This window comes from Sclerotinia sclerotiorum, genomic scaffold (assembly GCF_000146945.2).
Source record: "Sclerotinia sclerotiorum 1980 UF-70 scaffold_8 genomic scaffold, whole genome shotgun sequence".
NCBI lineage: Eukaryota > Fungi > Ascomycota > Leotiomycetes > Helotiales > Sclerotiniaceae > Sclerotinia > Sclerotinia sclerotiorum.
In genome coordinates, this window is record NW_001820828.1 from 713,198 (window position 1) to 726,044 (window position 12,847).

The window sequence follows — 12,847 nt, forward strand, 5'->3', positions numbered from 1 at the left end:
CTGATAAAAATGTTTTGATCACATTAAATCGAGCTTGATATTTGCTCTACGGCCAAGGCACCTCACTTCATCATAATGCGGGGCATTTACTTGTTGTTCGCAACGTTGATGTCGTTTTTTCTCTCTTCCGCCCAAACATTAGTTGCTATAAATGATTTCTCATTATCGGAAGCATCTCCTTCGGAGTCTCCTAGCACAATAAAACCAGAAACATCCACGAGCTCGAGGAAGGATGAATCGTCATTCACATCCTCTTCAGTCACATCGATGATTACGAACACGATCGCTATCTCTTCCATCCTATCAGCCGCTTCCACATCAGGAGCAGATAATCTACCCGGAAATGGGGAAGCCACATCGACAGCAACAACGAGCGCTCCTTTTTCGAGTTCTACAGCCGGATCATCTGCAAGCTCTGGCATAAGCCGCAACACCCTGATCATCATCCTTGCTTCCGTCTTGGGTACGTTCGGTATCATTTTAGTCTCAATCGCTATATATCTTTTCATTCGTTATCGGAGAAATCGAAGTTTTACCGGAAGAGGAGTGACACCGATAGACGACGACGAGATTGAATCGTGGCGGCGCTCGGGAAATGAGAGAAAAGTGTTTATGGGTGAGGACCTAGTAATCGATAAAGAGACGGGAGGTCGAGATTATACACAATCCAATACGATACAAATGACACATTCGCCGGGATGGACGTGGACAGCCTCTCCTACTTCTTCTCGAACACGATCCCCCTTTTATCCTTCAGGCGTCTCAAGCTATATACCTGATAGCCCTACTTTCCTCGCCCAGGCACCGAATGCTAGAATCGGTCTGACAGACGAAGTAGTGCCTGGTGCGGAACCATTCATTAAACCAGTCGAACGACATAGATCACGGCTATCGAAGTCGGGAGGTCATTCACGCACGAAGAGCAGGAGAAGTAGTGTGAGTGGGAGGAGCATGTGGAGTGTCAAAAGTGGCAATGGAGGCGAATTGAAGGAATTGAGAGCCAATGACAGGGTAGCGACATGGTATGATCCAGAAGACGACTTTCGAATCCACGGAGATTACAACCACAGAGACTACAACGATTCATCGGATATGTCCTTTCGAGAAATGGCATCAGGCCCTGGGACTCTAGCACCAATCACACCATTATCACCAAGGCCACCGCCGCGAGCTGCGTATCCACCTTTCTGGGATAGCGATCGGGAAATTGGGTTGGCTATCTCATAGTCTCGGGCCTAGAAGTTGGTCTTTTTTCTATCTGCATTATTTGGGTTTGGGAGGCAGGCGGGGTTTGTTTTATAAATGATGGAGGATTGCAATTGATACCAAGGAGGTTTTATTCATATTGGTGGAGTCTGAAAGCATACAGAGGAAAGGATGTCGATCTAGTGCAATATCATTGACACATGTGTTTTTGAGGGGATCTGAAATTCACCACTCGATAGAAGGCTTAGTTATGATACGCATAGCCTGGTGACTGAAGCAATAAATGAGATACACAGCATCATGAATTAGTATGCAGATATGACCTAATGTAAAATAAATATTCAAATGAGCTTCGTCCTCATCGTCCCAGCCATTTCAATGCTTGTGATCATACATGCAAACAAGCCGGACTAATCTTTCCAATGCGGTCAAGTAGATTTACCTTGCAAGCTAGTCCTCAAGACAACAAGTCAACCATTTAACAAATGAAAATCCAGTACAACATAACAAATCTCAAACTCTACAATCTAACAAGAGACGACCTTCCCCATTATCACAAGAATATCCACGTGACTTTACACGGTTTTCGCGTTTGCTTTTCGCGAAATTTGGCGCCTCACCGCCTTCCCCCAGGAGAAATAAACTGCCAATATCAAATGGAGCCAAAGCAATAAAGTAAATCAACTTCCATCCTCAACATCACAACCACCGCACTCTCCAATTGCCCTTCACACAAACACACATCGCAACATGCCACCACGAAAAAGCGACGTCGTGAAGCCCGTCACCGGTGACGAAGCCACACCCGCGAAAGAGACAACCGTAGTTCGAGAGGGAACTAGTATCGAGGTGTGTTTTAATATTTATTTCTCGTACTTTTCTTACAGCAGGTCTCTCTAGCTAGATTCCCCCGAATGGGGATATTTCAAGTCGGGTTCTCCAGAAGACTTTGAGGTTTCTTCTTCTCCTCGCGCTCGAATTGGAGGTCAAACTAATGGATTTCATGGCCGACAGGATCTTAATCTTCCGAAAAGTATTGTGACGAGGTTGGCGAAGGGGGTTTTGCCACCGAATACTCAGATTCAGGGAAATGCGATGTTGGCGATGAGTAAGAGCGCGACGGTTTTTGTCAATTATTTGGCTACGCAGTGAGTTGGACTCTTATTTGAAGCTTTGAGAGGGTTTGAGGGGAAGAGCGATTGGAGATTGTGCGGGGAATCGAAAGGAGGAGAAGTTGTTTGAAGGGATTGCTAATGTAATTGTGAATACAAAGCGCAAATGAGAACGCACACAATCGAAGCGTTAAAACGATAGCGCCGCAGGATGTATTCAAGGCATTGGATGATTTAGAATTTCCAGATTTTAAACCGAGGTTGGAGGCGGAGCTTGCAAGTTAGTATACGATTTCTATATTCTACTAGAATGGACATGCTGGTGGGGAGAATGCGGGAGTCACGGCATGCTAATATTGAATAAATGATAATAGAATTCCTTGAAACGCAGAGTGATAAGAGAAACACATATAGAAAGAAAGTCGCAGCAGATAAAGTAGCTGGGAGTCAAGCGGGAGGGGAAAATGGAGAAGGCGATTCGGAAATGTTGGATCGAGAAGGAGATGGGGAACCGAAGGCCAAGAAGGCCAGGAGAGATGAAGGCAGTGGGGGTAGTGGAGAGACACAGGAGGAACATGATGAAGAGATGGATGCGGAAGAAGATAATGAAGAGCATGATGAAGAAGAGGAGGGAGAGGAAGCCGAGGATGAAGGGGAAGGGGAGGGTGAAGTAAGGGACGATGATGATGGGGAAGAGAGGTTTGAGGTTGAGGAGCCGGAAGAAAGGGAAGCAGAGGATGAAGCGCTGGATAATGGAGAGGATAGCGATTGAAGCTATACTTCAATTGTGTGGAGCTTTCAAATGAGGTGAACGGAAAATATCTATTTGCTAAAGGATTGGGCGGGAAGGGAAGCAAAGCGTGCATTTGTGATGGAGTTTGGTATATGGATATAGGTCGTTATATGGATATAGGTTGTTAAAAAAGTCCACTGGGTACAAGAATATACACTTTGCAATTAATATCCATTGTGGTTCCTCCAGGAAGGGCAGGATGATTCAGGGATAAAATGACTGTATTCCAGTCATAGACTAGAGCAGACTAGTGTCGACTTGCTTTAAGCATGGAGGTGTATGGGCATGGATAGTTAAGAGCTATGACAGGTCTCATCAAGTGAAGCGATCTTCATCTCCGCAGCAGAATTCTCTGATATATTCATCAAGATAAGACGAATAATGACAGTTCAGTTCTCCATTACTTTGTCAAAATATTCAGTCAAGTAGGCGCTACGATAGGAGTATTAATTCCTGACCCGCACCTTATCCAAAGCCTACAAAACACTACTAATGTCCTCTGAATCTCCAACACTAGCAAAGAATACTAGGAATCGCAAACGCAACATCTCCAGACGAAAAAGAGGTGTTTCATTCTATTTTCTCACTTCTATAGTACCCAAAGACAAACAGAACTCATATTATTTGTTCAGCCAGAATAAAATATAATTAGACCATGGTTGCTTGACATTTTTGGAGGCGCAATATTAGTTTGTTTATATTGATGATTATAATTTTATCTTTTAATATTTTCAATTGATAAAATTATTAAAAAATCTGAAATTTTAAATTCGTTAGTAGATAGATAATTAATTTATATTCAAAATTTCAAAGTATTATAGTCATAAATAAAAGGTTATAAGTACTGATTTTTGTTATTTTTAACAAGAAAAGTAGTCCAAAAGAGAGAGCTGGCTTGAAAGTAGAGTATTAAACTTAAATGGAGAGATCTATGGTTCAAGTGCTTTCTCTTACTACTAGCTTTAAGCATAGAAGGAAGGCTTTCACATTAAGTAAGGTCGTTGGGAGGAAAATTCATCTTTACCCTTTGTATTTTCTTCTGGTCTGTGAATTTCCTCGTCGATGGAAAGGTATCAAATTTAATAATGCTTGACATTTCGAAATGTCGCTGCCATGGTAATAAGACTTACATATGGTTCGATAATAGTAATTTCAGGCAACGGTAAAAGGTGCTTCCTATCTTATAATTAGGCAAACTTCTGATATGTATGATAACCCCTTTCTACCCAAACCAAACAGATTTGCGCAACAGGAGAGAATGAAGAATATTATGATGCTCCGGTAGAATGCCCTGCTGTTGCGCTCCTAAGATCTGTGAAAGAAATTGGCTTTATACGCACGTCTACTCTTTTCCACAGAAGTTAACAAGGTATCACTATTTATAAAAGTGCAATCATGAATGCAAATACAAGACTTCCGCTATCTTCCAATGAGTGTGGAGTCCTCCGTTGACTCACCTATATCAGTTGAGCCCAAAGAAACGTGAGGAAATCGATGGATCTAGAATATAAATAATACGATTTAGTCACATATGCTTTACCTGGCTAGCCTAAATAAGACTGTAATCTTACCTTCACTGGTAGGAACACTTTCACATATATAACAAAGACAGCGAATAAATTCCCGATTCGACAATGGAGATATATGCAAAACGATGATATATTTTTTGATGTGAACTTTCCTTAGCTTGATTAATACCCCAAATTTTGGGATAATTCCATAGCAAAATCGCAGATTAAAATCTCTGCACTCACTGCGAGTACTTCACCAGTTGCCTTGTCTAGCTGAAAGCTCCTCTCATCAACTTTGTTTGAGATTTTAACAGAGAGGAAGAGGTGCATTTTTATATTAAATTCGGTAATTTGGAGATTTCTTGTCGTTTTCACTATTGGTCCACTCTTTCTGTTTTACATTCTTGTTGTATGTCCGACTATGTTTGAATGACTTTTTGTGGTGGTATATAAGAGGTTATCATTGGATTAATAACCTACTAGTGGCCAAGCAATTTTGCGTCTTCTATATTGGAGAGAGCGGGTGTGTGTAGTAGGGAAGAATCACGAATCTAAAAGGCCTATGGTGAAGAGATGTACAAACATGGCTTACAGGATCAAGGAGCAAAAGTATGTTATAAGCGAGGAATTTGTTATGTGATATGTATAATCAGGAAGCATATTGATTATCATCGCAAGAATGATGCCATCTAAATGAATGTCAATATAAACAGGAATAGCGACAATAATTGACCAATGCCAATCTAAATGATAATTGAGGATCATCAACGACTCTTCTCCACAAGACTATCTCAGGTGATATGTCCCAAAAAAGTTGGAACTGATACAAATTATCCCCTAGGTCTATCGAAAGCCTTTTATCTGAATAGGCACGATTGCTAGAACACATCCCCAACCCTGTACATTCATCAATAAGATCTTTTGAAATTGACATACACATACCACTATTCACTCCTAGCTCCCATCCTCTTTTTCTAAAAGTACAAAACCATGATTCTCGCTAGCTAACCTGTAGTAAAATCCACCATGAATCCATGATCTATTGTACTGTCAGCTAACTTCCCAAAGAATCAGCTAATACAAGAAGATTAAACCCTCTGTGAGCTATTCCTCCAAATTAAAGTTCAAAAAGATACTCAGTACTTTGCAGTAGCAGACGTATAATATATCCATAGATATTTTTTGTTCTGTTATATCGTCCTATTTAAAATAATCTCGATTTTTTAGGATGATAAACTTAACTAAGAGGAAGTGAAGATATAGTGTCGTTGCAATTAATATTCTCCAAAACCAACAAACAATTAATCTCTACAATAGTAACATATTAATATAAATAAACACTAGAATACAAAAAAGTCAAAAAGAAAGCACATATTTTCAATATAAAAAAAGTTTAAATTAAAAAGAAAGATTAAATATTAGAATTCCTTATTCCCAACCCACCCATCCATCATCCATCACATTCACCCAACATATTTCTCCACAAACACATAAATACTTTTCAGTAAAATAATACTTATTAAGAATGAACACCATCTTCTCATTTTGCTATCCTTTCTAATCTTCCTAACTAACTAACATCTTCATCCTATCCTTACCCATTCATCTCAAAACTTAACAGGCGTGACTAAATCTAGCATTTCGAATTCACCATCTCACACATAATCTGAGGGTTTTATTCGAATCAATACTCTAATTATTTCAGAATAGCCTTGAAAAATTATAAAAGAATCATTAAACTCGGATAAAATCTTTGTAATCCTGAAGCAAAGACAATTCCGAAACATATATAAATATGAAAGAGCATCTAATAAAGAGGTCTGTTATATAATCTTATATTCAAACATGATCTATACACAAAAATCAAAGCAATACCAATTAATTTTCAAGACAAAAATCAAATTACTAGGTACTTGCACTTAATTTTCTCTTCTCTCCTCACTCATCTAGCACCATCTGGTATCTAAAAATCCAGTGTATCAATATACAATATACAACAAGTAATCATACAAGCCACCATTTTCTCTTTCTCTCATCCCCATATGCATTTGTTCCTGACTCTCAGCGAACCCTATCCTCAAAATAATTACAACCATCACGCTTCTTTCTTGACCGCCACTCATCAGTCATTCTACCACCTTGAGAAATAATATCAGATAATATCAATTCATCCCAGTACCAAGATATTTTCTAACCCTAGTGTATATAATATGATGCATAAGCCACCAATTGGCCCATTCCGTTTGATGCATTTTTTCGATAGTAAGAAATCAATGCCAGTCAATAATAAATAACTCCATGTTCACCCATCCATTCAGTCCCATCCCAAAAATTCCAGGGCCGTCGGATGATTAATAAATTAGAGATGCTGGTAGAGAATCACCACCAGACTGACAAACGCTAAAGTCGCTTGACGAAACAATCTTGAAACCATCATCTACCTCGAGATTCTCCATTCATTATGATGATGAGTTAAGAGTAGCAAATCTTCCCTCAAAAGCTCTCAATCTTTCTTGTTCAATCATTTTCTGTAATTTCTTCGTTTCACGTACTGCTTCTTCCCGTTCGTTCTGTAGTTCCATTACTTCGATTTGCGCGATATTCATACGACCGACAACTTCTTCCATTTCCCTATCGGCTTCGGCAAGAGCAGATTCAAGATTAACAACTTGTTGTTTCAAATGTTCAACTTTTAGATCTTCAGATACAGACATTCCTTTGCCAGAGGTTGTAACGGAGAGACGTGGCACCTTCTTAGCATTTGCGAATAATGGAGACATAGGAGCCTTAGGTCCGAATGAACGAGGAGAGCGGAGTTCCGACTTTACTCGATGAAGTTGGAAATTGTGGCTATCCTTGAGATCACGAATCTCATCTTCATGACGAGCAATTCTCACCTCGGATATGTTCTGAGCAGCCATAAGTTGATCCTCGAGAGCCTTGAGCTTAGTTTGGAGGAAAGTGATCTTTTGAGCATTAGCTTTCTGCTCCTTCTCTCCACGCTCAATAGCTTCAGCTAGACGTTGTCTGAGAGTGCTGTTTGAAGCAAGTTGAAGTCTAACTTGTCCAGCCAATTCCTCAACTCTTCTGGCTGATTCACGCAACTCATCTGCTAGTTGCATCTCCTCCTGAAGATGTACCTTTTCTGAGTCTCTCAAAGATTCAGATTGCTCCTTGACCGCCTCAAGCTCTTGTTTGACGACATCTCTTTCATAAATTGCATCAGACAAGCTCCTCTCCAACTGCTCCATAGCTCGTGCAGTAGCTTCATCACCAGAGGCTGAGATTTCGAGGGTCTTGATTCTCTCAAGAGAAGCTGCGTAAGCCGATTGAAGGTCCCGATACGATCGCTCAAGTGTCTCAGAGGTCGCGTGTGCGCTCCCAGGTCTGGAATCTATACTCGATCGCTTGATTAAGATGTCTTTCTCTTGTAACAAGCTTCTTAGTGAACCAATTTCCTGTTCAGCACGATCGAGATCCATCTTTAAGCCACCTAGTCCTTTCTCACATTGCCACTTTTGCTCAATCGCTTCATCCGCACGACGGCGAAGCATATTTATTTCTTCTCTCAAACTAGAAACTTCCTTGTCGTATCCACGCCGCCTTGGTGATTGGTTCAAGGCACGATCTCTTTCCATTTCCAATTGGCGGATTTTCTTTTCATTTTCACGATTTTGGTGCTCGTGACGTTCGAGTAAGCTTTTGAGAGCACGATGTAGCGAATCTCGTTGGAGCTCAATATCCTTCACCGTTTGCGCCAAATTGTCTTTGAACTCTATGGCTCTGACAGAGGCCGTCCTTGATAACGATCCAACAGGTGATCTAGCCGTTTTTCCGGTATGTGCAAGTGAGTTGGCCCGTTTCAAACCACCTGAGCCACCTGAACCGCCCAAAGCACCTCCACCCATTCCACTGAGTCCACCTATACCAGCAATACTCATTATGGATGACCTAGACTTTGGTAGATTGCTTATGCTACCCATGCTATCCTCGTCCGATACGGAATTGAACTGATTCATCTCCAATTGAAGTCTTTGGGCGTTGACCAATGTGACATTTTCCTTTTTCAGGCTTTGGAGTTCTTGGGCCATCTTGGTTTGCTCATAGGTCAACTTTTCATGCTCTGCAGCTTGAGCTTCAAGCCCTTCGACACGGGCCTTCAGCTGAGGAACAATCTCATCTCGTAAGTTATCACGTTCGTTGTGAGAAGTTTCGAGGTCTGCTTTAAGTGCAGTCAAGAGATCTTCAAAGTTTTCCCTAACCTGTTTCTCTTCGGATAATTTGTGGCGAAGATCCTCGCAAGTTGTCTCCAATTCTTTCAGTCGTCCATTGGTATCAAGTGAATTCAGAGCTGCAAGGTCAACCTAAAAAATCATGTCAGTTGCGAGAACAAAAAAGTGTATCGATAGAATTACCTGAGCTGCCCTCTCTTCCAAAGCCTGAATTTGCGTTTCAAGCTGTTTCCTGATAGCTCGTTCATCCTGTACCTTATTTGTAAGTTCTAACCTAATTGAAGCCTTCTCTTGTTCCGTTTTCCTTTGAATTTTATCCATTTCATCTTGCTTGGGATCAGGATCCCCATATCTAGGAATCACACCTGTTCCAGAATCCGAGAAATAATCGCTTGTTCGTTTGCTGGCATTTGTTCCTGAATTTTGAGCTTCGAGCTGTAGTCTGTCTACAAGATCTTCCAGGTCCATCTCTCTTCGTATAGAAGACGCCAGCTCTTGGCTAATATCCTTCAATTCTTGCTCCATTTCTTCAACCAGTGAATTTGTGGGGCTAGGTGTCGCTATGGGTATTTGTAGATATGTGTTTTCGAAATAATCGGCCGCATCTGCATTGGCTTTGGGGATATCGATCGCGGACGGTGGCGCTTTAGTATTATATGTCCTGATATCGGAGTCTTCGAATTCCGAAAGTTTATGCGGGGATGCATTTGACGACGGTATCGGAGAATTTGGAGAATAATCTGTCTTATCTTCTGAAAAGGTCGTTGTTGAGCTCGATGGGGATACCGCACCTCCCCAGCTAAATAAAGAACCAAGCTTCCCTGGCGATTTGGGTTTTTGTATAGTCGAAGCAGAGTCGTGAGATTCGTGAGAATAGGTTCTTGCCGGAGCATCAGGTATAATATTATGTGGTGGTGTAGCTTTGGAAGAGAAAATGGACATAGTAGCAGAAGAACCCGGGCGACTTTCTGGACTTGAATCCCCGTACCAATTACCGGTAGATTCAGAATCAGAACTTAAAGCAGAATCGCTAACCAATCTTGCATGCCTCGAGGCTCCCGGTGAATGTGTGTGAGACGGAACTAAAAGGGTCGGACTTTTTGGGCTAGGGATTTGTTCTTCGGGTTCTGATAGTTGTTCTGGTAGCGCTGGCGTCACTGTAGTCCAAGCGATTTGCTCGCTGGAATATCTTCTAAACCAAAGTATCTTAGCATCAATACGAAACAGTGAGTAAGGAAAATCAGATGTGAGCATAGGTACTGAACCTCTAGTAAACATACTTTGATGATGGTCTTTGTTGTTTCGAAGCACTTTTAGAACTTCTAGAACTTTTAGAGCTTCTTGAACTTCTTACTGAACTTCGGACGGAATTTCTGTTGCTGGAACTTTCTGGGGAAAATGCCACAGCGCTTTTTAAATTAGATGGAAATTCGTAAAGTGTTGGACTATCAGCAACATTCGTATACCTTGAATGTGGCAGATCGGGTTCTGGTAATTCTTCGATAGATGGACTGAAGTATTCGGCCGTGGAATACCTGGTGGAAAACCTGGTTGCCAAAGGCGAGGCACTTACAGGTAAAGGTTTGCGACGAACGGAATTTATTGACGACGTGGAAGCTGTTGAATATGCGCGAGATCGGGCTGTGGCTGACTGTGTTTGTGAGTGCTGCGAATATGGAGGATTCTTTGGTTGAGAATTTGGCCGATGTTGGTTTTCATGTGGATTTGAATGAGTGACCGGGGTAGCTGAGTCCGTGAGATCGGATGGAGTCGATGAATTATTTGAAGCGTAATGAGTCTCAGAATCAGGAGTTGAGGGGAGAGGTTTGGCTCGTATATCTCCTACGAACGACATTCTTGCTATAAGGCCCAGATGGCAATCTCAAGACATTAGAGTCTAGATAGGTACCGAAAGAAGAAAAGGGAAATAGATGTGCAGTCAAGGGAAAGACTAGAAAAGGTTTGGTTCGAAGGGAGAGAAAATGAGTTATGAGTTATGGCCCATATGGGGAGGGGAGAAGAATGGATCAAAAGAATCAAAAGAGGTTGATCCCCCGACTGTGAAAGAAGAACGATCACGGATTATTCACAGTTCTCGGTAATAATTGGGCTTAATGATGTCCAGGATTTGGAATTGAGGAGTAACTGGGGGGTTGGGGAGGGGGAAGAAGAAAGGTTACAGAGTATTCTCAGAGAAGTCTTTTTGTTCAAGAACAGACATCAAGCTTCAAGATCTCAGAGGAACTTTTGAATTAAGATTTACACTTACCAATCACAGTACCTGCCTACCTGGTAAACAACACAATTCACCAAAATCAACCTTCAAATGTGCTTTCTCTTTTCACCTCACTTCATTTGAAAAAAGGTTTGACTCAATTTGGTAGTGACCGTGTAGAATATTAGACAATATTAGACAATAATTATAATTTACTACCGTTCGACAAGGGTGAAGGATATAAAAAGAAGGGACGCGCTCTCTTTCTGAACTTTGAAGGTAGAAGGGACCAGGTTCCTATTAGGAATTGCGGATAAACAAGAGACTATTACAAATACAGACTAGTAAGATAGGATAAGCGGACAAGTAAAATAAAAACGGAATCAATCTCAGGTACCATTAATTTTTGATTGGCTGAATGTTTCTTGATGTGGATCTTTTTAGTGAAATCATCAAGAGATTTCCCATCTAATCTTTTTTAATGGTTTACACAGAAATTGTGTATGGTGATTCGTGAACCGCTTCATCTTAAGCCAATAAACCAATCACCAGTTTTATCCGATATTTCTCTGTCAAACTTCTTCTGCGTGTGCGGCGCCAAAATGCATAACCTACCTAGGTATAAACACCAATAATTAAATGAATGGGTAAGAAAAGATAAAGGGCCAATAGATTACAATCTTTTTTTTGCCGGTAGACCCGATTACCCCTGATTGTAATTGCAGATGCAGGATGCATGTAATGCCACCTTCTTATCCCTCGAGGACAACAACGTATGATACGTATCATCACTTCTTTAACCGATAACAAGAACTCAATACCCAGGTGCTGGGGGTAATCCTATGCGATCTCCCAATCATATAACAACTGGATTCATCTTTTCGTACACCCATTTCTCCGAACAATAGCCAACCAGCCTTTTCAATGCATCTCGTTGAATCATTGATGATTATGGTAGTATTCACTTCCGTGAGTATATCATCTCAGCATATGCGCCATCAACAGCGGCTATATTCGACCTCATTCACATTGATGAAGCCATGTTCTCCGTAAAAGAAACATGAGAATAACCGCACAATCATGATCACTTCCATTTTGAGTGAGACGTTTTACATTGCCTTACATGATGAGGCTTCAGCTAATTTGATGTTTACTACCAAGAAAAGACTATTACTATTTGTCTCAAAACGGTTTATTGTGAATTATCAGGTTTATACTATTCTTAGAATTGACCTCTGAACCCGTCTTCTGACTTCTAACTATACAAACTATTGTACAAAACTACTTTACAAAGCTATACATCGTCGCAAATCTCCAATGGCGTCTCATCCTAGAGGAACAAAAAACATCGATGAATAATCCTAATGATAAGCGCTAAGTATTCTCTAATTTGTACTCTGCACCATTCATTCAATAATCCTCCCTCCCTCCCTCCCGGTAGATAGTCAGGCACAGGAAATTACTTTACTCTTCGCTTGATCCCCGCTGCCATACGTTTCTCCCGTACTTCTTTCACAGATTCACAGCCACCAGATCGAAATCTCGTTCAATAATGTAAGACTTACACTACACACAATACACAATACACCAAATATTCCGAGTAATTTTATTTCATCTTATCCTTTTGATCCCTTATTCGAAGAGTAAGGTACCAACCATTATACCTTCCTTCTCCTTCATTCTAAGATCTTATATAATCATACGATACCACCGTGACATTCTGATGTCATATCATATCATATCATATCTATTCACTAATACTCGCTTTTGCCCCCTTC

The 12,847-nt window shown here is 40.9% G+C and overlaps 4 protein-coding genes across 4 annotated transcripts; 2 read left to right on the plus strand and 2 right to left on the minus strand.

Moving 5' to 3' along the window:
* Nucleotides 1-75: 75 nt before the first annotated feature.
* SS1G_06590 (hypothetical protein) lies at nucleotides 76-1,227 on the plus strand (the record flags this gene model as incomplete). Its single annotated transcript, XM_001592299.1, has 1 exon — nucleotides 76-1,227. The coding sequence occupies one exon, from the start codon at nucleotides 76-78 to the stop codon at nucleotides 1,225-1,227; it is 1,152 nt and encodes a 383-aa protein (XP_001592349.1).
* Nucleotides 1,228-1,956: 729 nt separating this feature from the next.
* Nucleotides 1,957-3,090, plus strand: SS1G_06591 (hypothetical protein; the record flags this gene model as incomplete). Its single annotated transcript, XM_001592300.1, has 4 exons — nucleotides 1,957-2,055; nucleotides 2,221-2,354; nucleotides 2,480-2,598; nucleotides 2,693-3,090. The coding sequence occupies 4 exons, from the start codon at nucleotides 1,957-1,959 to the stop codon at nucleotides 3,088-3,090; spliced, it is 750 nt and encodes a 249-aa protein (XP_001592350.1).
* A 1,712-nt stretch (nucleotides 3,091-4,802) lies between these two features.
* SS1G_06592 (predicted protein) lies at nucleotides 4,803-4,952 on the minus strand (the record flags this gene model as incomplete). The annotated part of the gene is made up of 1 exon (XM_001592301.1): nucleotides 4,803-4,952. One exon carries the CDS (start codon nucleotides 4,950-4,952, stop codon nucleotides 4,803-4,805), a length of 150 nt encoding a protein of 49 aa, XP_001592351.1.
* A 2,129-nt stretch (nucleotides 4,953-7,081) lies between these two features.
* SS1G_06593 (hypothetical protein) lies at nucleotides 7,082-10,709 on the minus strand (the record flags this gene model as incomplete). The annotated part of the gene is made up of 3 exons (XM_001592302.1): nucleotides 7,082-8,986; nucleotides 9,038-10,046; nucleotides 10,135-10,709. 3 exons carry the CDS (start codon nucleotides 10,707-10,709, stop codon nucleotides 7,082-7,084), a joined length of 3,489 nt encoding a protein of 1,162 aa, XP_001592352.1.
* Between the last annotated feature and the right edge of the window lie 2,138 nt (nucleotides 10,710-12,847).